The sequence below is a fragment of the Prionailurus bengalensis genome, chromosome B1 (genome assembly GCF_016509475.1).
Source record: "Prionailurus bengalensis isolate Pbe53 chromosome B1, Fcat_Pben_1.1_paternal_pri, whole genome shotgun sequence".
Classification (NCBI taxonomy): Eukaryota; Metazoa; Chordata; class Mammalia; order Carnivora; family Felidae; genus Prionailurus; species Prionailurus bengalensis.
In genome coordinates, this window is record NC_057344.1 from 204,367,588 (window position 1) to 204,391,226 (window position 23,639).

Sequence of the window (23,639 nt, forward strand, 5' to 3'; positions counted from 1 at the left end):
TTTTTTTGTATCTATTCCTCATTTTGCTGGAATACACCTTCCAACAAGTTTTTCAAAAAGCATACAATGATAAGCAAACTAAGTTCTTGCATATCTAAAAGTATCCAGGGGGCCTGGGTGGCTCGGTTAAGCGTCCAACTCTTGATTTTGGCTCAAGTCATGATCTTAAGGTTCTTAAGATCAAGCCCTGCATCAGGCTCTGATCTGATAGTATGGAGCCTGCTTGGGATTCCCTCTCTCTCTCTCTCTCTCTCTCTCTCTCTCTCTCCCTCTCTCTCTGACCCTCCCCGACTCCTGCGCAAGCTTTCTCTATCAAAATAAACAAACTTTAAATAAAAAATTTCTTTAAAGTATCTATATTTTGCCCACACTTACTTTACAGTTTATAATTTAGCCAGGCTCAGGATTACTTTAAGTTCTATTTAAATATACTGTAGTTAGCTAAATTACATTGGCAGAGTTGAACTTCTTACTCAAAACAATTTAACTCAGGATGGCTATCAGCCAAAAGAAAATGGATTAAAATATGATTTAGAGATAATCGTGTCTTGCATGCTCATTCAGTGCTGTGCAGTATCATTTGCTCACTTTGGAGAAAAGTCACCATTAAGAAAATTAGTACTTAAGCACCGCACCCCATACCCTTCACTCGGTCCTCCCAGGATTACTGCTGCCCCAGTCTGACATAGTTTCCAACATCCCTCTAGCCTCACACGACTTTCACCAGCACCCCTGCTAATCGGCGAGGAGCCCTGAGACCTCGTGGGACCCACATCGGTTCCCATCTGCACACGCATGCTCACTCCTTGGACTTGGCAAAGGCTGTAGTCTCTGCCTATAAACTTCTCCCACCTCCGGGCGTCTGGTCAAATGCTACCCACCATCAGCATCAGCTCTTAACCAAGCCTCTCGGGCACGCCTCCCCGACCTTGGTCATGCAGGGGCCTCCTCACTTGTGCTTCCACAGCACCCCGAACCCACCGCCTCACCACGCCGTCTAGTGATTATTGGCTTGCTTCTCCCGGTAGACTAATGATCTCCAACGTTTCTTGACCAAGCAGCACTTCTTTAAACATCAGAAAAAAATTCTGAGTATGGAACTGCAGTACTTACGTATTTATTTTAAAATATTATACGAGTACTACAGAGCTCAGATATCATGCACATCATAAAATGTGTACTGAATCTGACAAGACTCTAGCTGGTTATCAATTTATAGGAAATACAGAAAACAAATATGTTCACTTACAAAATCGTAAGCAATCAGACTGCCAGGACTGCCACCGGACAATCTGTCCCTTCAACAAATGGACTCACAATGGAAGTGACCATCAGACCAAAGAGAGTCACGGTCCTTGTCAGCCAATCTCACTTGCATACTGATTCCAAAAGAATGAAGTAAACAACTGACGGGATGAGTGGATAATTGATGTTAAGGAAATGTTCTTTTCTTTTTAGGTGTGACCATGGCATTGTCAGTAAGTTGTAAAAACAAAGAAGGATACAAACTGGTATACTTCAAGATACAATGATTGGAATTTGCTTCAAAATAATGCAAAAAAAGGGATAATGAGAGAACCATAATTGACCCTGAGTTTATAATTATTAACACAGGCGATAATTACTAAAGGCTATTCCACCTGCGTTTGTATGTCTGGAAATCACCATAATAAAACGTAAAACAAGCAAGATAAGAATGAAATAACCATTTTTTAAATGTATTATTACCTCTAGAAAACCTGTTTTACTCACTAAAACATTCAGTAATGGTTTTTTGAGAGGGCAGTATGTAATCGTCATCTCCTGAGAACGTCATTACTGATATTCTATAAGACAGCAGAAGGGTGGCTGGTTGGAGTGAACTGTCAGACCCCAAACTTTCTTAGAGCCTGCTCCTTCTCAGTTATTTTTCATTAACCAGCACTCCCAGGGCCTTACCATGCACCAGGAAATATTCTAAGCACTTTACAAATATTACCTAACTCAATGCCTAAATCGTTAAAGCATTACCTTCGAGTCATCAATTCTATGCAAGAATTATTTTAAGCCACTTAAAATTTTGTACCCTACAAAGTTTAGGTAAGGGGCACAACTCATAAGTCCACTTGGCCCAAATAAATACCTATGAACTACAACGTCATCGATATGTGGAAAGCAGAAAACAGAACCAAGGCACCCCTCTCAAGACCCCAGGTTGTATGCCTCGCCTCCTGTATACACCATATGACCATGTGACTTACAGGAAAGGTAAGGGCTTCAGTAGCATCCAGTACACGAAATATGGTGAAAACCCTAACATGTTAAGCCAAGCTTATGAAATTGCTTGAAACGCAGCCACACTCAAGGTTAACAAAATAACCTGGATGAGCACACCACAAAGAATGAAGTCAACTGCTGAAGTCAGCTGCTGATCACATCGTATCAGAATGTATACAGGGTTTCTCTATACTGCAAAGAGAAGTTTTAACATATTGTTCCTATGCCCCAGGGGACCATGTTCCTAACTCCCCGGGTAGAGAGACCAGTACACCAGACCACGGGTTCCGGGGGCAGAGACCACACCGAAAGAGCTCACCACTGCATCCCCAGCACCTGCCCTAGTGCCAAGCACACAGTGGATGCTCAATAAATACTTACTGTACGAACGAGCACATTTCATGAGTCCTGGCTTTACAAACAGGGTACGGCATTCTCGGAAGCCTCACGAGAGATTACCTTCATGCAGGGAATGTGCCATACAGAGGTCACACAGCTAGGGGTCGTGACCTAGGATCGGAACCAGGTGGCCCAGCTGCAGAGACTATTAATCCTCGGCTCTCCCATTTCTCTTCCAAATTATTTGATGCTCTGAATGTCATTTACATACGGGCACTAGAGTGCGCCACGTGGCTCCTACCTGGATGAGCTGCTCAGTTGAGGGACAGACTTCCATTTCTTTCCGTGTCACCCCAAAGCTGCCTTTCAGGCTTGTGTCCTTGACCTGCTGCTGCAGCAAGGGCACCAAATACCTCAACGTGAGCAGCACTCCGAGAATCAGGAGGGTAGAGTGTTCGTCCTCAACAGGAACCAGCAAGCCTAGAAAGGCAGCAGTAAGATTTCTTATCATCATCTGCTTGGAGATTCACAGCTTCGCTTGTTTAAAAGAAGAGATCCACAGGAGAACCGTATTACGAGGTTGGCAGTGAGGAATCAAGATGGACAAACATTACTGTAGAAAAATACACAGGTATCTCATCTTCAGGCCAAAATCCGGGAGTGGCTTTAAAGGAGCAGCTTTACATCCTGGGCTGAGCGAGGCCCGTTAGAGTGAGTCTGGCTGCATCTGAAAGGCAGGCAGTTCTTTCGTATCAAATGTCCACACGGCCCCCTCAGCGCTGGCTAGCGTTGATTTCCACAACCACCCCAAGTACAGGAGAAACCGGGAGCAGACCCACACCTGCACGGGGAGCCTGCGAGAGGCCTCAGGGACTCACTATGCTCCTTGCTGGCACATACAGTGTGAAGTCTGCGGCACGAGGGCCAGGCCAGGTGCACGGGGTGGCACGCTGCCTCACAGCCACTGCCCTGCGAGCTGTCCTGGACACAGAGAAGGGGCCCTTTCCTAGTCATCACAAAGGCCCGACGTGGGCTCATGGCAGCCTCCCCAGAGTTCCCATTCAGTGGTCAGCCGGTGCCAAAGGGCCTGGGCTGGGAGATGAGGGGTGCCCGATTTTAAAGAATTTAAAAGCTCTGTCTCAGGGGGTGCCTGGGTGGCTTAGTTGGTTGAATGTCCAACTCCTGGTTTGGGTTGAGAGTCGTGGCATCCAGTCCTGCACGAGGCTCTGCGATGAGTGTGGAACCTGCTTAAGATTCTCCCTCCCTGTCCCTCAGCCCCTCCCACTGCACACACGCTCTAATTAAAAAAAAAAAAAAAAAGAAGAAGAAAAAAAAAAAAAAAGCTCTGTGTCAGGCAAATGCGAGAGACTGTGCCACACGGTGGGGAAAATCCCAACCACGCTGCATCTTACCCAGGAGTACGTTCAGTAGCCAGCTATAGAAGTACTGCGTCCTTCTGGAGTGCTGGCAGATGGTCACTGCTGAGCCAGCTGCAGTACGCCGAATGGTAGGCGAGCTTGACTTCAGATTCGCTATGAAAGCCTTCAATAGAACCTAGGGAAACACAAATCCAAGTAGATAAAAGACCAAACTCCTATGAAGCTTACCATTTTATTTCAGAAAACGTACTCCAAATTCTCACAGAGTGTAGGTTGTAAACAAATGGACTTTCCTGTAGCATCCCAAATTCGGGACATTCCAGAGCAGTCTGCAAACATGCAGTCTACTTACTTCCCTATAAACTGTAAGTAGGGACCTTGTTCAGGACGTACGTCCTGTACCCAAGAGTGAACACCTGAGCTTCTGGAAAAGGTGTGCCCACGGCATTTGGGTACAGGGTCAGCAAATGACACTGGAAAATAAGGGCAGTGAAAAACAACAACGACAACAACAACGAAAATGAAAATGACAAAGTCAAGGAGAAGAGAGTGGTCACCAACTAGAGCCACGTCCTAGCCTGAGGGACGGCTTGCAGTTGTGCTGCTAGTGTCACCGGGAGGTGCTTCCTGGCCTGCAACCCCCGCGAACAAGCTGGACTGCAGCAGCACAGTGCCCGCGGGTGTTTCCTAAGGAGCAGGAGAAGACGCCTTGGTCTCTGAAGCAACAGGCTGACCCAAAGGAGATGGTGCTAGAATACCAATGGTGGCCATGTAAGTCTTAACAAAAATATCCAAAAAAGGCGTGATCACCTACTTTCACGAGTTTGGAAACTATCTTATGTAAGAACCAGGTAACAATTAAAAGCACAACAAAGAGTTACAGCTAATAAACCAAAAAAGATAAAATGTCATCCTAAAAATACTCGACCCCGAAGGAAGCAGGCTCACAGAGGGAAAGCAGGCTCACCATCCATCACCTCGGAAAGCTCACCAGGGGACAAGTCCCCACCATACACCTGCTTCCAATCAGCTTTTTAGAGTCTCACTCAAATCTAAATGCACAAGTGCCAACGTAACAGAGAAAGACCAGAACAGAGGAAGTCAGAAGAAACAGAAGTCAAAAAAAGTTGTCAAGAAAACTGTAATCCATCCTCAGAAAGAGAAGAGTATATTCATGAAGCAGGAAGAGGATGCCAGAAAACATAATCATTCTGAACACAAGGAGCTCTTAGATATTAACGAACACAACAGAAGGGTTTGAGATGGACGTCTAGAAAGTACAGAAAAAAGAAAAGGAAAACAGAAATAAGAGATGACACAAATTCCATCAAAACAAGGAGGTATGCCTAGAAAGGTAAAGGTATGGCATCCAGAAATCAGGCGTCCAAAAGGAAAGCAGCAAAAACGATTCCTAGGATGACAGCAAAGAAAAGTCTGAAGATACAACTGCACCTCAGGCCTAAAGAGCATCCGGACCAGACCGAGGCAGACAGCTGGAGAATTCTAGGTCAGAGGACTCCGGTGGAGAAAATGGACCCAATACATGGTCTGCCATGTGCAGAATTGCACTGAGACACATTTTACAAAGCTGTTGGAAAGTATGAGAAGATATCAATGGCCAAAGAATAACAGGCAAAATAAAAAAGAGGCAATTATTAACTCCCAAAAAACCAAAAAGTTCTACAAAGAAATAGAATCGTAGCACGGAACATTGTTGTGACTATTACTTGGGCATGAAATGCCACACTGAATACTAACGTAACTATAGTAAGAAGATGGGAGCCAGTTAGAACTAAATTTATCACTCATTTAAAAACAAAAAAACAAACAAACAAAAAAAACCAAGCCACCTAGCTGTATATTGCTACGATATATATGCTATATAGCATGTTATCTAGAAATGTGGATGGAAATGCCAAAAGAAACACTAACAAAGGAATGGCCCACAAAAAGGAAGAAGTCAAGAATCCTCATGTGGCAGGGTCACAATTTCTGGTCATTAAAAATAAAACACAGGGGCAGCTGGGTGGCTCAGTCAGTTAGGAGTCCAGCTCCTGGTTTCGGCTCAGGTCGTGATCTCACGGTTTGTGAGTTCAAGCCCCACATTGGGCCCTGTGCTGACGGTATGGAGCCGGCCTGGGATTCTTTGTCTCCCTCATTCTCTCTCTGCCCCTCCCAGGCTCACTCTCTCGGTCTCTCTCTCAAAAATAAATAAACAAACTTAAAAAAAAATTTAAACTAAATAAAACACAAACGTGAGTGTGGAGGCTGCTTATTTTGCTTGTTGGGCACAGAACAGAGGTCAAGTGGTCCCCACTGGCTACAGGGGACCATCAGTGAGCTTTCTCCTGCCTGCACTTCTGGGACAGTCACCTCTCCCCAGCTAGGTTAAGGAGTCCACCTAATATACCAAGAACCAATCTGTTCTAGAAAACCACCTTCTGAATTTGCATCTATAAACCATCTCCTTACTTAACTCTACCCCACAATAAGAAAGCAGAAATAGAAAGAAGCTGTCCGTGTGCCTCGAAATAATTAAAAACATTTTAACTTAAATTATGAAGCACAATATAACTCAAGACGTGCTCTCACACGATGGCCTGTCCAAAAAGCCCACAAAACTCATTCACATTTGTGACTTACGGTGATAATCGTACCTTAATTTCATTGTCATTTGCAAAATTGCCAAAAGAAGCCATAATTTTAGGTACAGCTGCAGCCAAGGTCTCCTGAACAGATTCCTCGGGTCTCTTGCTTATTCGAGTCAGGCAAGGCAAAAGGTTTACCAAGTAAGGCCTGCATGTATGAAAGGAACATGAGTTATTCTTCCAGGTCTACTTTACTGAGGAAAAGAAAACAATTAGTTTAGTACCTGTTAGGGAAGAGCCAGTTTTCATATGCAAAACAGTCCTTAACAGAAAGTAGACAAAAAGATCAGGGGGGCTAAATGCACACCAAGTTCCAGTGTTGGGAGACGTTCATCCTTCATTTCTCTGTAATCACACAGGACTCTCACCTTGTTTGAAAAGCCGTTCGTAGTAAATTATAACAGTGAAGTATTCATATTTTAAATCAGAAAATAATAGGTAACAAATAAAAGTTAAGAAATGAAACATTTTCTTGGAAAAGGAGCTTTGCAAGGAAATATTTTTAAGTGTTCAAACTAAATACGGTCTTCGAGATAAGACGTGGCCCTCCAGAGAGGAAAAGCAGACCGTGCAGGATGCAGGAGAAGAGAGTCACTGGACAGCAGAGCGGAAACCACAGGAGACCCCTCACAAACACGCGCCCAATGTGAACAGGCGCCCTCTCGTGGCGGAGAAGAGCAGGCCTACACCTGGGACTAAGGGACTATTTTGCCTGAAAAAAATAAACCAGCCCCGAGGAACAAAGAAACGTGCAAAGAAGCAACATCAGGCCAATGTGCTAACAGACAGTGGCCGAGATGGTAGTCAGCGGAGGCAAGATCTCCCCGAGTAAGGAGTCCGGATTTTATCTCAACAGCTCTGGGAAATGACTTTCAGTAGAAAGTTTAAGTAAGGAAATGACATGACCCGATCACATTTTTTAAGGTCACTTGGGCTGCTGTGTGGAGAACTTGGGATGTGCTGCTTCAAAGATATAAAAAAAATTTCAAAATATGGATAGTAAAAGAAAAAAGTTGCATAAAAAGAAATTTCCTTTGTGACATATCTCCACAGCCACATAAGATTCTTGTTCAACTCAAAATCAGTGGGATAAATCGTGGTTTCCCACTAACAGTGAGGGTCGGGGCCCCTGCACCGGCTCCTCCGGGACGCAGCCCAGGGCCTCTGGACATCAGTCTTGCTGGTTAAGGAGAAGAAGGCACAGATTAAAAACCAGGGACTTCTTTTGATTCTCAATCCCCTGGGGACAGACTGTTCCCACTAGTCAAACTTTATTCAGTTTAACACTCACAGTTCGAACCCATATGAGAGACAAAGGCATATTTCTAGAGAATTCCTACGGCAAGCAATGATGAGACCGGTTCTCAACCTTCAACCACATGATGAGCATCTGCTCGGCGACGAGCACGTGCAGACACGGTCACCGGGGCCGTGCTGCCACAGAGGACACACGGGGAAGACCCCGCTATCCTGGGGGGCGTGCCTCTGTCTCTTGGGGGCGTGGGTGGACAGAAAATGAACACACACACCGACAGCGTCCCAGAGTGCTTCTGAGAAGTGCTATGATGAGAACAGAAGCAGGAAACACCGGCCACAACGCGGAAGGCAGTGGCGGACAGCGTCAGCCAGAGCTCAGGGAAGACACTTGAGCTGAGAGGTACAGAATCCACAGGAGCTGGCTCCCCACCAACGCACAGCGCTAATAGGCCAGAGCGCACTGCCTACCTGCATTTCTGAGGCCGAACCAGGTGAGCCAGCTCCGCAAACCTCCACAGGGCAGCACGCAGGCTCCGGGGGGCGCCATTCTAAGGGGGGGGGGGGGGGCGGAGAGTGACATGTTACATTTCAGAGTCAGGGACACTATGCACCAAAGGGTCCTCACAGACACAAGAGCATCTGTCTATTGCTTATTTCTACGTTTTAGAGACAAGGCCGCGCACAAGCGTAACCACTGCAGAAACGTCGCGGCCGAGGGGCTTCACTTACACAGATACAGAAACTAATTCCCATCTCCTCTCATAAATAATGAAATAATGAAGAGCAACCTTGCAAAGAAAAATAAAACAGTGAAGTCTGCTTTACCAAACAGCATTTCCTTCTCACATTCCCACTTATTAAATAAAAGACAAGATTTCACCGCTCCATGCAGTGACACAGTTACCACTTCCTTCAGTAAGAGAAAACAAAAGCCTACCTTTTTGATTTCCTTATAGAGTTCAAGCTGTAACCGCGGAAGATTCGAGTCCATCAGCGCCTGCAACGGAACACAAGAGAGCTGGTCGCAGAAGGCTCATTCTACCAGCAGCCCGGAAGAAAACTAAAAGGCAATTAAAATTTCACTTCGGGGGCAAAGTAGAACAGAAGAGCAAACTCAACCAAGAGCCTGCTCGTTAAGAAAGAGGCACATATATTTGGTAAGATACTGAATAAACTAGACACAGGTCATTCACTTGAATAAAAACACAGAAGCAAAAGAATTCAACTTGATCTATAGTCAAATACTACATAATACTGAGGTTAAACGGTAGATGGTTCAAATTCATTCTAATGCTCTTATATCAAACCCTTTATAGGTCTTCAGCAAGAGAAGAAAACATCTGAAAGGTTTTTCTTCATTAAAGTGCATTCTGCTAGATGAACCAACATTAGCAATGGCCTGAATGAGGTCTGTGGTGCCAGCAGGGCGGGGAGTCCACTTGGAAGATGAGAGCCCCTCGCTCGACGTGGGAACACACGTCTTGGCGGGCACAGAGCCCTTGTCCTTTCCCAAGGTCCTCCCTGGACGCATGGGTGCTCCCAGCCCCACGGCTCAGAACCCACAGCCAGCGAGGAGTCTTGTGCTCCTCACAGCACATTTCTCGCCCCCATCCCTGCTCACTTAGGGGCCAAACCAAAACTAATGGCCACGAGGTCAACTTCAACCCAGTGAGAATGGCTGAGAGCCACCACCAGCTTGCCCGCACAAAGCCCATGTCAGAGAGGGCTTCTCGGGTTGGAAGGGAAGGAAAGAGTCCTGGCCCCCACTCTTGCCCCTGGGAACCCTCTCCTCTGAAACGGTTCTGCCGATGGCCTGTCCGCCAAGAAGACAGCAGAGACATAACCAAGCCTCAAACCAAGCTTCTCTCATGTGATACACAGCATATGATGGCTACAACCTGAGCTGGTCTGAGTAAAACTCAGGTGACTCACCTACTGGTTCGGTGAGCTTTAAAGTCAAAAGCAGAGCTCCATTTGGGGAGGTTCCAAAGTATAACAATATCTCAGAAATGTTTCTTTTAATTCTTTTTTTTAACGCTTATTATTTATTTTTTGAGAGAGAGAGAGAGAGAGAGAGAGAGAGAGAGAGGGAGAGACACAGAGTGTGAGCAGGGGAGGGGAAAAGAGAGAAGGAGACCCAGAATCTGAAGCAGGCTCCAGGCTCTACGCTGTCAGCACAGAGCCCGATGAGGGGCTCAAACTCACGAACCGCAAGATCATGACCTGAGCAGAAGTCGGACACTTAACCAACTGAGCCACCCAGGCACCCCAATATCTCAGAAATTTTTAAATCCTAATCCTTCCATTTCAGCTTCTACTAAAAATCCTTAAATGAACACACCAAAACAGACAAACATATATTAAGGCGCTACTTGCAAATAAAACCAGACGGTATATCCCAAGTTTTATTTCACGGTATGTTTTATAAGCTAATCTCAAATTTAGTTTGTAACAAGAGAAAACAAACCCTCAAACCCCTAATAATAGCACAGAACCGGGGTTCCCAGACCCTGGGGACAGCAATCTGACCCTTCCCTGCTCCTGAACCTTCCACACTGAAGCAGACATGCCCGCTCAGCTGCCAAATCGAGCCTGTGACAGCCCGCCTCTGCCTCCTCGCTCACGCTCCCGGGGCCACCGTCCTGGCCCAGACCTCACTCTCCCAGGCCTGGACTACTCAACCTCCCACGTGGATCCTCACTGCCCATGTCCCTCTCCCCTCCAAGGCAGGCACACACTGTCACAAGGCTACTCTTCCAAAATAAAGCTCCCCGCCGACCACGTCGAACATCTGAGAGCTCCTCACCCTCTACCAAATGAAGTACAAACCCTCGGAACTGGCCCTCAACACCCCCGTTCTCCGATGACACACACTGGAGCCACCCTCCTCTGAGAGCCTGCAGAGGCTTCCTGGGCCTCCTAGAGGCAGCTGTGCAGTGGTCAAGAAGCCCCCCATCTCCTCGCTCACCACCACCTCCAGCAAGCCTTCTCTGCCTCCCCAGACGAAGTCACCTCGAGCTCCTGCCTGCCATGAGGAGTTGCCGACGTCTCTCAGAACTTAGAGTCTGTGCCATGTACTGAACTTCTGTAAAAAGATGCTTCTCCACCTGAGCCTGAAAGTCACGAGGCAGGAGCATGCTGTTGGGCCGTGCCGGGCATTTTCCTACATAAATGAAAAGCATCACGCGTCCCACTGCTCAGGCCATGCTGAGCCCGGTCCTCATGAGAAGCACAGCAATACTCAACAGAAGACCAAAGCCCAGGACGTGACTCCCGGTGACGGTGTCTGTGTTCCTGCCTTCCTGACACCGAGCCGAGGGGTCGTCCGCGGGCTCCCAAGCCTGTCCTGCCTCTGCCGCAATGACAGCAAATCAAGCCAGACCTGGTCCCATCCCAGCCTGCTGAACCTGCAGACCAGAGCATCTGGGGAGGCACGGATCTGAGTGCGGCCAAACCTCACCATGCCGACTGGAAGCGGAAAGAAGTTGAGAGAGGCTGACCTCGTCTTAACGTCCAGGGACATAACAGGAAATCTTTGAACCTCTGCCCTGGGAGGCCTGACACAGAGGAAATGGGACAAAAGTAGGGAGGTGGCCAGGCCTCAGGTCACGAGCCAGCGTCACGGCCGACAACCACAACACATTCACCAAGCTATTCTGTCCAGCGGCTCTTAGAAACAGGTCACTGAAGAGGACAGGCTTAAAAATGGAACAAAGCTTACGTGTCCAATGGTCAACTCAGAGCACTCTGGGGCCACACTGTCCCCTCTGCCCTCCTTAGTCTCCCTCTTGCCATGAACCAAGGCATGGTGCCCTCTTTAGGTGCTGTGATTCTAAGCATCAGATTTAAGAACTGAAATATCGGAAAAAGCCCAGCCTGGCCCTGCCTGCAGGAATAAAAAAAAGCAAGCCAGGATATTTAGGCCTGGAGAGAAGTGAACACAACTGAAAAAGGCCATCTGCAGATACGCTGCGGGACCCCACGCACATGTGTCGCCGACGGGTCACGCGGCCCAGGGAGCAAGGGTACCTGGCCACGGGGCATATGTCGCAGTGGGAGGCGGGGTGCGAGCGAGAGCAGGGGGTGCAGGCGGAAGGAGAGGACCGGGTGGCTGCCCAGAGCTGGGGGAGGGCCTCCCTAAGGCTGCTCCTGACAGAGTGAGCTGGGCGCCGTGGCTACCGAGCCCAGAGAGCATGCCAGCCAAGAAACAACACGCTCCCAGAAGGGAAGGATTCCTGAAGACCACGGAGTCCGTGTGACGGCAGAGAGGCAGCTGGTGCGCTCGCATGCCCCTCAGTCTCCTGGGGTAAGAATGTGAGAATCTCGTCATTACAAGACTACACCTCTTGCCACCTGGAGGACCAGTGAGGGGCCAGGATGGTGCTGAGCACATCGCCTACACCACCACTTTTGACCCTCACACACATACACACAGACACAGACACACACACACACACACACACACACACACACTCCTGCACACCACCAAACCTTGTCTGATTCCCTCTGTAGGTGAGGAAACCGAGGCTCACAGATTCACATACGTTTCTCATAGCTGTTCAGTTGGTAGGGGACAGAGGAAAGACTCAAAAGCAGTTCTCCCTCACCCCAAAATCCACGTATGCTTTATCAGCCCGGTGAAGTGCCTCCGTCTCCCTGAACGTAGCAGGAGGGGGGTGATCCTCTCCCGGAGGAAGGCTGGACCCGTGAAGGAGGAAGGAAGGATAACTGCTCGGCCAACGTAAAATGCGACCGCTCTGCAGAGAAAGCCCCGGGAAAGACTCCAAAGGACAGTTTGATTTATCAAGACCCTAACGAGACGGGAAATACTCAACTAGCCTATGTTAGCTCGGGGTCCTTGGTTCATCTGGCCAGGTGAGCATCACCGGGAAAAGAGCCTCCACGGAAAACCAAGAGACGGAGGCTCTTCTCAAAGGCTCATCGAAGTGTCACGAGTGGAACTGAAGGCAATAAGAAAAAAATAAGAAAACCAGAAAGGTCCACAAAACAAGGACCCCTGCAGGGAAGGAAACAAGCTACGTTTTTTCCTGAACCATTACCAAGAAATGGCTTTTGGAGGAAGTGTCCAGAACCGTGTCAGAGACCCATCCTCGGTGCCCACAGCCTATGGTGGCAGCACTGAGTATGGACACACAACCCATAAGGCCCGTCCACAAACTCAAAGGTGGCCTAGGAGAAGTGACCGGGACGGGCTGGGGACACTAGAAGAAGGGCAGAATGAGAAAGACAAGGACGGTTTTCCATTACATTAGGAATTGTGGAAGAGGGCCTTTATCTTCAAAGGCAGCAGAGAACAGAAAAAGAAGAAGAGTAGCTTGAAGCTCTGGTGATGCTGGGCACAGAGTCGGCCCCAGGGAGCAGTGACAGGAGAAGACAGGTGTCCCCTCCCTGCTCCTCAGCCTGCCTGTAGCCCAAATGCTTTGGCATTCCGGCTCTGCCGTCCCTCCTTGGGAACTCCTTCCACCCGGTGCCACCACACCGGCCCCAGCCGGTCTGTGACAGAAGTCACGTCCTTATGGGCACACAGCACTGCCTGACCCAGGTCCCCGCAGGACAGGGAAAGCAGACAAAGGAAGGGAAGCTAGAGGCACCACGGACGGACTGCATTCACCTGTCCCCTGCCCTCCCAGGGCCTTGTGGCTGCTCGAGGCTCAGCCCACACAGAAGCTGGTGTCTGTAGTGACATTTTCCCCAAGAACACCGAGCGGCTGCCAGTAGAGCCCATCTGTGACTTAGGCACACACACGGCCTTCTGAGTCAGCAGGGGCGACAGGCAGGCTGGCAACCACACCGCGAATGAACGACGGCGGACATCCAGAGCGACTCCGCCCCTCCAAACACGGTCTGTTCTCTCGGCCACATCGCAGCTGGGAGAGCACGGCTCACAGGGGCTTACTTTTATGACTCTGTTGAGGCACTCGTCAGCCACCATCCTGACATCCGACTCTGCATCATCACTGCACAGCAGGAAGAGTTCCATAGCGATGCCCAGAAGTTTCTGAAATTCTGGAGAATTTCTAAGTTAAAAAAAAAAAGAGAGAGAGAGAGGCTGTCACGGCCAAGAGGAGCCTAGAAGACATGACAATGAAATGCAATGAGGTATCTTGTGTCCTCTACAGGACGCTGGAACAGTAAAATGACATTACATAAAAATGAAGGTTAATAAGTACATTAACACTGATTCATCAACTGTGAAAAACATACCACAGTAACGTAAGATGCTAAGAACTGGGGTAACCGGATGTGAGGTAGAGGGGAACTCTCTATGCATCTTTACAACTTTTTTTAAGTCTAAAACTATTCTAAAATTTAAAAGCTTATTTTGAAAAAGACTGTAAGACAAATTTCATTTTTTTAAAGTTTTAGTTAAATCAACCTCAAAAAGCCACTGTTTTGTATGTATTTTGAACTCCATAAAAAAGAGGAAAGAAAGATACTGCTTCACTCCCAGACAGCCATCTGCCGCTCTCTGCCAACAGGTTACTTCTACTCTTGCTGACAGTATTCTTGGAACCCTGAAAATCAGTATACCAATATGACTCTTTTACTCCTTTTTATTCTTGCTTCCAATGTGTTCCAAAGTATAACCACATTTCACCGTTTAAGACTACACACGATCACGGGCAGGCTGTGCTTTCTGCTGCTCTGTCCCAGCCTCGCAAAGACGGGAGTCTATGTAACGCTCGCAGATGATTTTAAAACGCTTGACTGAGACCGTCTGTCTGCGTTGTCGTGATCCATGTGGCTAAGCACAGCCGCGGCAGAGATAAGCTGGTGGGCCGTGTGCTGGACTAGATTTCCCGGCACCGTGAAGTACCACCAGCCCAAACACAGCCCCTGAATAATGCCGCTATCTTTGAAGACTCAAAATCCGACTGTTTCCCGGTCTCCCCCTAGAGTCCTCGGAGATGGAGGTCCTCTCCCCCTTTCTCACTTCATCGTGGTTCCTACCAACGGTCAGGACCACGAGCCTAAGAGAAACCAGGGGACCATCTTAACAACGGCCGACAAATACAGGCAAGAAACAAAACATGCCACCCAGCGCGACTTCAGACCTCATCTGTGGGGAACACAGCTGTGAAAAAAGGGCTCAGCAGGAAAGGCCTCCGGACACGGACACGGCCGCTCCAAGCAGCGTTGGCTACAGAAACACAGCCTGAGCCATATGTGTGATTTTACAGTTTCTGGGGCACACGTCAAAAAGAAAAAGAAAAAAACAAAATTAATTTTAATAACACGTCATTTAATCCCATATATCCAAAATATAACTACTTCAACATGTAATCAATATGGAAAAATTACTGTCTACTTAACAACCTTTTCTTTAGAGCACATCTCAATTCAGACACAAAACTTCCATCAGACATACTGTATCTGTGTTTAGACTTCATAAAACCCATAGATGAAAAAGTTTGCTTTCAAAGGTCTGCTTTCAAGTAATAAATAAGTTCTGAACATCTAATGCACAACATAGTGATTACAGTCAGTCCATAATACTATATTATAAACTTCAAAATTGCTATGAGACCAGATCTTAACTGTTCTCAACACAGAAAAGGAACAATAATTATGTGACTTGATAAAGGTATTAGCTGACACCAATCATATTGCAATACATAAACGTATCAAACCATCGTGCTATACTTCAAACTTACAGTGTCGTAGGTCAATTATGTCGCAAAAGAAAAAAATAAGTTCATATACCATTTCCAACCATGCTTAAAAGTTCTCCAATAACTAAATCGAATACTGATTTTTAATAATTTAATAAAACAGATATAGGGCTAATGAGGTTATAGGCTCCTTCTTGAGAGAGGTTTAGAAATGTCTTTTAAGAAGCCTGTGCGTTTCACCTAAATGGTCCGGTTTGCCGGCATAAAGTTTTTCCCAATACTCCCATCTAATCCTCTTAATATCTATAGAACCCACACGAAAATCATCTCCCTCACCCCAGGTACTGGTCATTTGTGACTGCACTCTTTCTTACCTGGCCAGGCAGTCTGATTAATCTCACCGACATTCTCAAAGAACTCACTTCAGGTTTGAGTTACTGCAGACTTCTCTGTTTTCGATTTTACTAACTTCTGCTCTTATCTTTATATCCATTCTTCTGATAAATTTGGGTTTCACGTGCTCTTGTTTTTCAAGTTTCCTGACATGGGAGCTAAGGGCATTGATTTGAGACCTTTCTCTTTTTTCCAAAATCGGCATTGAGCTATAAATTTCCCTTGGATATGTCATAGCGGCATACCGCAACTTTTGAAATCTTTTGTTTTTATTTTCATCAATTCAAAATACTTTCAAATTTCCCCTTTGACATTCTCTTTGACCCATGGGTGGAAATATGTTACCTGTTTTCCAGACCATGTTTCTGGAACAGATTCCAACTTAATCCTATTGAGGTCAAAGAGCATACTTGTATGAATCCTTTTAAAGACTTTTTTTTTTAATATTTACTCATTTCTGAGAGAGTGTGAGGAGGGAGGGACAGAGAGGGAGGGGCCAGAGGATCAGAAGCGGGCTCTGCACTGACAGCAGCAGTGAGCCCAATGTGAAACTGAAACTCGCGAACCACAAGATCATGACCTGAGCCCAAGTCGGACGCTCAAATAACTGAGTCCCTCAGGCTTATTTTATGGCCCGGCATGTGGCCTGTATTGGCAAACGTCCTGTGAGCACTAGAGAGGAATGGGTCTTCTGTTGTTCCAGGTGGGGTGTCTATAAATGCCAATCAGGCCCATAAGGGTGGATAGTATTGTTCAAGTCTTCTAGATCCAGATGTTATGTCTACGTGCTCAAAGAGTTTTTAAGAGAAGCTCCTGGAACCTGACTATAATTGTGGATTTGTCTATTTCCCCTTGCAGTTCAATCAGGTTTTGCTTCATGTGTTATGAACATAAACGGTTAGGATTGTTATGCTCCCTTGATGAACTGATGCCTTCATCATTATAAAATGACCACTCTATTCCTGGTCATAGCTTTTGCTTAGAAATCCACTGTCTGACACGAACATAAGCAAAAGCAACCCAGCTTTCATCTGATCAGAGTGTTGGTATGGTGAGTGGGCCCTTCCATGCTTTTACTTCTAAGCTATTTGCACCTTATGTTTGAAACGGTTTATCGTGCGCAGGTTACACAGGGTCTTGGTTTTTCATTGGATCTGGAAAACCTGCCTCTTATGTCTAATGTCGTTCTTGGTGGAACTAGAGTTAAATCTACCATCACACTGGTTCTTTCCTACTTACTCCAGATGCTCTTTATTTGCCTTTTTCTCTATTTCTGCTTTCTTTGGGGTCGAGTATTTTTAGGATGACGTTTTATCTTTTTTGGCTTATTAGCCGTAACTCTTTGTTGTGCTTTTAATTGTTACCTGGTTTATAGTATACATCTCTAATTGATCCCAGCCTGCCTTAATGACATGACAGCACTTCACATACAGCAGAGAAACTTACAACAGTACTGGATATGTTTCCTGTGGCTGCTGTAACAAACTGCTAGACGCTGGGTGGCTTAACACCATAGACGTTTATCCCTGTCAGAGTTACGGAGGCCAGGAGTCCGAAATCAGTATCGCTGGGCCGAAATCAGGGTATTGGCAGTGCCTGTGTCCCCTCCAGAGGCTCCAAAGGACTCCTTGCCTCTTCCAGGTCTGGTGGCAGCCAGTATCCCTTGGCCTGTGGCCACCTCCCTCTGATCTTCAAGGCCAGCATCTTCAAGCCCGTCTCTGTTCCAGCTTCACATCGCCTTGCGTGTATGTGTGTGTGTGTGCGCGCGTGTGATCTCCCTCTGCCTCCTTTTCACAAGGATACATGTGGCTACATTTACGGTCCCCCTGGACAACCCAGGATAATCTCTCCATCTCACAATCCTTAACTTAGTCAAATCTTTGAAGACTCTTTCCCTAGAGGTACACTCGCACAGGATTCCAGGGAGTAAGACCTGTTAAATTTGGGGGGGCAGAGGCATTACTCTGCCTACCACCAACTATTGCCAGCCTTCATTCTGGTGTTGCCCCACATTTTCCTTCTCCATGTCATAAGGCCCAAAGTACACGGTTATCATTTTTGCTGTAAGCGATCAATTAACTTTTAACGAGACGACAAACGAGGGCAGAAAGTCTTCTATCCAAGCCCCATAGTTACCGTCTGCCTGCTCTTTAATTCTCTGTGTGGACCCAGATCTCTCTCTGATCTTATTTTCCTTTCCTCCTACCTGAAACACCGTCTTTAATAATTTCTTGAAGTCCCGGCTGGACATAAATTATTTCAGCTTTTCTGTGTCTGAAAAAGTTTTCGCTTCACCTTTGTTTTGAGACAGATTTACTCACTGGCCGTGCAGTCCAGGGGTTTTCCTTCCTCTGCAAGTGATGTCCCACTGACTTCTGACATGCATTTTCTAGCAACAAATCTGCTGTCACTCTTTGTGCGATTTAGCTCTTTTTCATGTCTCTACTTAACACATTCCATCTTTTCTCTAGCTTCTTGAGTACATAAAATAGTTGAGTGCCTGTTTTCGTGATTTTGTACAAATTTTACCATCTGTGCAATTTCTGAATCAGTTTCAAGGGACCGCTACGAATTTTATTTTCCTGTTTCTTTGCACTCCTGAAATGTTTTAAGCTTTTCCAGGCAGGACCAGAATAACATGCCAGTCGAGGGCTAAGTTAACCCTGTCGCCGGAGCACACCCTTCTGCACACTCCAGCCATGGCCCATGAAGGACACCTGTCTGCTTGGGCTGGAGTCAACAGGAGCTCTTCCCGCATTAGGGGGGGGTTTCGGCAAGCGCCCCTTCAGGTCCTTTCGGGAGGCCCCATCCCAGCACGTCCTCATGAGCACGTGCACATCGACAGGCAGCACGTTGAAGACTCAGGGACGTCTCCCCCCACGGGTTCCAGAGAGCATTCTGGGCAGTTCTCTCTTCTCCACCATTCTCGCTAACTGGCCTCAGTGAGCAGCTCCGTCTGCTCAACTCAGCAAACCATGGGCCCTGCCTGGGCCTCCCTCCCAGCGTTACTCCCTCCAGACAGGAATCGGGAAGCCATACGGCTCCCACACTCCTTTCTCATTTGTCAAGGGCTGCTGTTGCTCTTTGCCTGATGTCCTGAAAACCAGTGTCACACAGATTTTGTCTATTATCAATTGTCTGAGACAGGAAGTAAATCCTGCCTTTGGCATTAACCTTACTCAGCCAGAGCAAATATCTTCCTTGATATATTAAACTTAATTTGTTAATACAGTGTTAATAAATTTTCTGGTCACAATACACATACCTAACAATCACCTTTTACAAAGTTAACAAACATTCCCTTCTATAAATGTATCTTCGTTTTCGGGGCGCCTGGGTGGCTCAGTCGGTTGAGCGTCCGACTTCGGCTCAGGTCTCACGGTCTGTGGGTTCGAGCTCCACATCGGGCTCTGTGCTGACAGCTCAGAGCCTGGAGCCCGCTTCAGATTCTGTGTCTCCCTGTCTCTCTGCCCCTCCCCCACTCATGCTCTGTCTCTCTGTCAAAAATAAACAAACATTAAAAAAAAATTTTAAATGTATCTTCGTTTTTCAATTCCCCTACTAGTCATTAAGTCGTTCAGATGACCTTTAATGTTCTAATGCGATGAACAGCACTGCACCAATGTCGCCACGCACTTTCCTGCAGATAAAGTCTCAGGTGAAACTGCCACACGGAGGAGTCTAAAGCTCGACATGCTGCCTTTTAGGAAGGTTGTATACCTCTGACAAAAATCCTGAGTATTTCCTAATGTTTGTCAATTTGACAGATGGCAGCTGTTCTTATTTTTGTTTCTGTTTCCTTCTACTGATGACTGGTAAATGTGAGTATCTTTCCACAGGAAACACAGAGAGTCAGCTATCGGGTTCACTGGCCCAGTTGTATTTCTTATTTTCTGAACTACTCAGTCATGTTCTTTGCCTATTTTCCTATTAGGCTGATAGTCTGCTTCTTAATGATTTATAATTGCTCTTTAACAACTATTAAACCTTTGCTATATATGCTGTCAACATTTCCCCCAAGTTGAATTTACTTTCAAGCTTTTTTAAGGTGGATTCTGACACATCGAACTATATTCCAGTCAAAACAAGTTTTTCCCGGGGCGTCTGGGTGGCTCAGTCGGTTAAGCGGGCGACTTCGGCTCAGGTCATGATTTCTCGGTCCGTGAGTTTGAGCCCCGCGTCGGGCTCTGTGCTGACAGCTCAGAGCCTGGAGCCTGTTTCAGATTCTGTGTCTCCCTCTCTCTGACCCTCCCCCGTTCATGCTCTGTCTCAAAAATAAATAAACGTTAAAAAAAAAAAAAAGTTTTTCCCTTATATCATTAGCTTTCTTCCACCTAAGATTAAATATTCTTTTTGTAATAATAATTCCATTTTTTAAAAAATGATTTTTTTTATTTTAGATTTTTAAATTTTTAGATTTGGATTTTAAAATCTAAATTTTTTTTCTTTTTATTGTTTAATGTTTATTTTTGAAAGAGACAGCACAAGCAGGGGAGGGCCAGAGACAGAGAGAGGGAGACACGGAATCTGAAACAGACTCTAGGCTCTGAGCTGTCAGCACAGAGCCCAATGCAGGGTTCGAACCCATGAACTGTGAGATCATGACCTCAGCTGAAGCTGGATGCTTAACAGACTGAGCCACCCAGGAGCCCCTAAAATTTTTTTTTTAATCTGCACTGCCAGCACTGAGCCTGATGCAGGACTCGAACTCACAAAGCCATGAGACCATGACCTGAGCGAAAACCAACAGACGAACACTTAACCGACTGAGCCTCCCAGGTATCCCAATAATTTCTTTTCTTTTACTTTTAAGTAATCTGACATTTATGTTTGTCTGCAATATGAGATACAGATATAATTTTTCTCTAGTCATTTGGTTCAATAATCCATCATTTCCCTGCTGATACAAAATGTTATCTTTATCATAAATTCACACACAGAGATGCATACATATACTCTCCTAACTTCCAATCCTATACCTTCTTTAATGTCTAACTATCTCAATATTGTGTACACCATCTCTCACCATACTGCTGATGTTTTCAGCTTTTCTTTACAACATTCATGTATTTATTCTTACAGGTGAACAAGTTAAAAAAAATACCCTTACTAGAACTCTAGTCAAGACTATCGTAAATTTAGAGATTAACTTAGAGAAAATTCAGCTTTACGATAAAAAATCTTCCATTTAGGAAAAGAAGTAGTCACCTATACCTTTCAAGAAAGTCAACAGCAGTCTTTACATATTTTCTGCATATTTCTTCTCAATTCCTTGAAGTTTTATATGTTGGTGCTACTGTGAGTTGGATCTTGAACCGTGACATTTTCTGAGTTACGCTAATACACGGGAAACCAATGGATTTCTGTATACGTATTTTTACCCAAACACTTTGTCAAGGTACGCGTGCTTAGATAAGCGTTCCTAGGTATTTCCGAGAGGATACTTGTTAAAAACAAATCACTAGACTACATCCGAACAGAAAATGTAAGTGTGTTTGGAAAAGAGGGCAGTGAAGGATCTTCACTACTCTATTTTTGACAAATTTCCTGGAAGACCTTGATGCTCATATGTATTTAGGAACCAGTAGGTTAGACCACCAAATTGAGAGCTGAAGTAGACTAACAGTTACATACCCATGAAGTTTTAGATGACTTCCCCCATTAAAAACTCCAGAAGCTACCACTAAAATAACCACACCGGAGACAAGTATATCACAGAAGCTCAGAAATATACCAAAATTTAGTTATACTCAAGGAGAGATCACAGGAAATACCAGCTATCAAGATTTCATTAAACATTTAGTATGCATTTTCTACATACAGGATACCTACTTAGGTTCTACACTCTCCACAAAGTATGGAAGGTATCTTAAAACAAATGTGTTCTTTGATCTGATGAAACCAAAGATGACCTCTCTGGATCCATAATTATCCTATCAACATGTCCTTCTGTAGAACAAGGAGTATGACTATCAGCATTACTCCATAAAAACAGAAGAAATGCACTAACGTGAAAACCATCAGCAGCTATTATTTTGATTTAAGATGGCAAATTGAACCACAAATCACTCCTAAGATATCCCAACGCGCTTTACTAACGTGCAAATCTAAGCCAACATTCCATCAATTCCAGCGAGAATGATCAAAAGAAACAATAAATATAAAAGAAGCTCTCAAACTGGAGGAGAGCTTGTCTTCCGGATCCACAAGCTTCCACAGTGAAACGTTCCTTGAGGCCCGGACGCCGGAGGCCAGGTGAGCAAGACTGCGCTACAGCAGCAGGGTGCAAATGTCTGTCAAGGGTCTGAAGTCATGTCACATGAAAGCACTGACACTTTATAGCTTTGTACAAAACCCATCACAACCGCACAGCACTCTCGTGCCCATGCAGCTAACGAACACACATACACAGTGTCACCCGATCCCACAAGAACACTAAAAATCAGGACTTCCAGTTCACAAATGCAGCAACAGAGACTCAAAGAAGTAAAATTTATCCAAAATCACCTGGCTTATAAGGAGTATAAGGAGTTTGAATAAGGAATTCAAACGTTTATTTCCCTACGTGTATCATAGTGTTGTTTTCTACAATAGCATGCAAACTTAGAATTTTTATTTTCAGCACATACTCTCATTTGTTATTTCATCTGCTTCCCACATCGCTACAAATCAGAAAGAGAAATCATCCACATTTCCCAAACAATGGGATGAGTTCAGCTAAAATGAAATATTGTATGTGAAATCACTTTGAAAATATAAAACACAAATCCAAGTGCCGTTAGAAATAAGTGAATCACTAAGCTTCTGTCAGTACTAAAATCAAGAGTATTTTTCTAACAGATTATAGACAGCTCTGTCCGGCTTCCAAGGAGGAGGATAACAATCATTTGCTCCACGGGAAAGAAAAGCTAGAAGTATTTCACACCCATCCAGTCAGGTAAGAGAATTCAGAAATCTCAGGTACCTCTGTCTCCTGCTCAGCCATTAGAAACGGGCCTGAAATATTTACTATCCACAGCCACTGGGAACAGCATTTAGAAAGACAGACAGCCAAAAGCAAAGAGAATGAGGAGACGTGGCACAGCCACAAAAGCAGATGCCACTGGTCCACCCCAGAAAAAAGATGGAGCAAGGGAAATCGACTTATAGTCAACCACCCGCGACCCCGCCGACCCCAAAGCACAGATGAGCGGGCAGCCACCACTGGGACCAGCAGCCACAGGGTGCCAGTGACAAGCAAACAGAAGACACGTAACTGGACAGCCTCCTGTTGTTCCAGTCGCTGCGATAATGTAAAAATATCAAACAAAAGATAATTTTTAAATGATTACAGTTACAAGAGTGCTAATTAAATATAAACGTGGTGCTCAATTATCATAATGGTTACAACTGTTGTACATAAGATTACAAACAGAAAACACTACTCATTAAAGCGTCCGGATAGCCTTGCTATATAGCCAGAAATGTGGGAAGAGAGGCCTTTAAATGTTTTAAGACAACTGAAGAGACAAGTATTCTAGCCCGTTAAGAATGAAAATCTACAGTTTTAATTTTTACTAGAAAGTTCAAAGTGCAATTACCTGAGTGACTGTGCCACTATGTTCTCACATATCGTCAGACAGTGATTCACACGGTCTTTCTTGGTGGCTGAGAGTTCTTTCTTTCTAAAAGAAAAAAAAAAAAAGGAAAAGAAGTGAACGTGTGTTAAAGTATCCATTCCATTTATTTCCACA

The 23,639-nt window shown here is 45.5% G+C and overlaps 1 protein-coding gene across 1 annotated transcript in view; it reads right to left on the reverse strand.

Moving 5' to 3' along the window:
- HTT (huntingtin) overlaps nucleotides 1-23,639 on the reverse strand; it is a 149,621-nt gene that overhangs the window by 111,374 nt on the left and 14,608 nt on the right. Inside the window, exons 2-8 of the mRNA XM_043573106.1 lie at nucleotides 23,487-23,570; nucleotides 13,797-13,917; nucleotides 8,817-8,876; nucleotides 8,348-8,427; nucleotides 6,632-6,770; nucleotides 4,008-4,149; nucleotides 2,897-3,075 (exon numbers count right to left, since the gene is read on the reverse strand). Coding sequence (XP_043429041.1) covers nucleotides 2,897-3,075; nucleotides 4,008-4,149; nucleotides 6,632-6,770; nucleotides 8,348-8,427; nucleotides 8,817-8,876; nucleotides 13,797-13,917; nucleotides 23,487-23,570 — 805 coding nt within the window. The remainder of the gene's footprint in view (nucleotides 1-2,896; nucleotides 3,076-4,007; nucleotides 4,150-6,631; nucleotides 6,771-8,347; nucleotides 8,428-8,816; nucleotides 8,877-13,796; nucleotides 13,918-23,486; nucleotides 23,571-23,639) is intronic.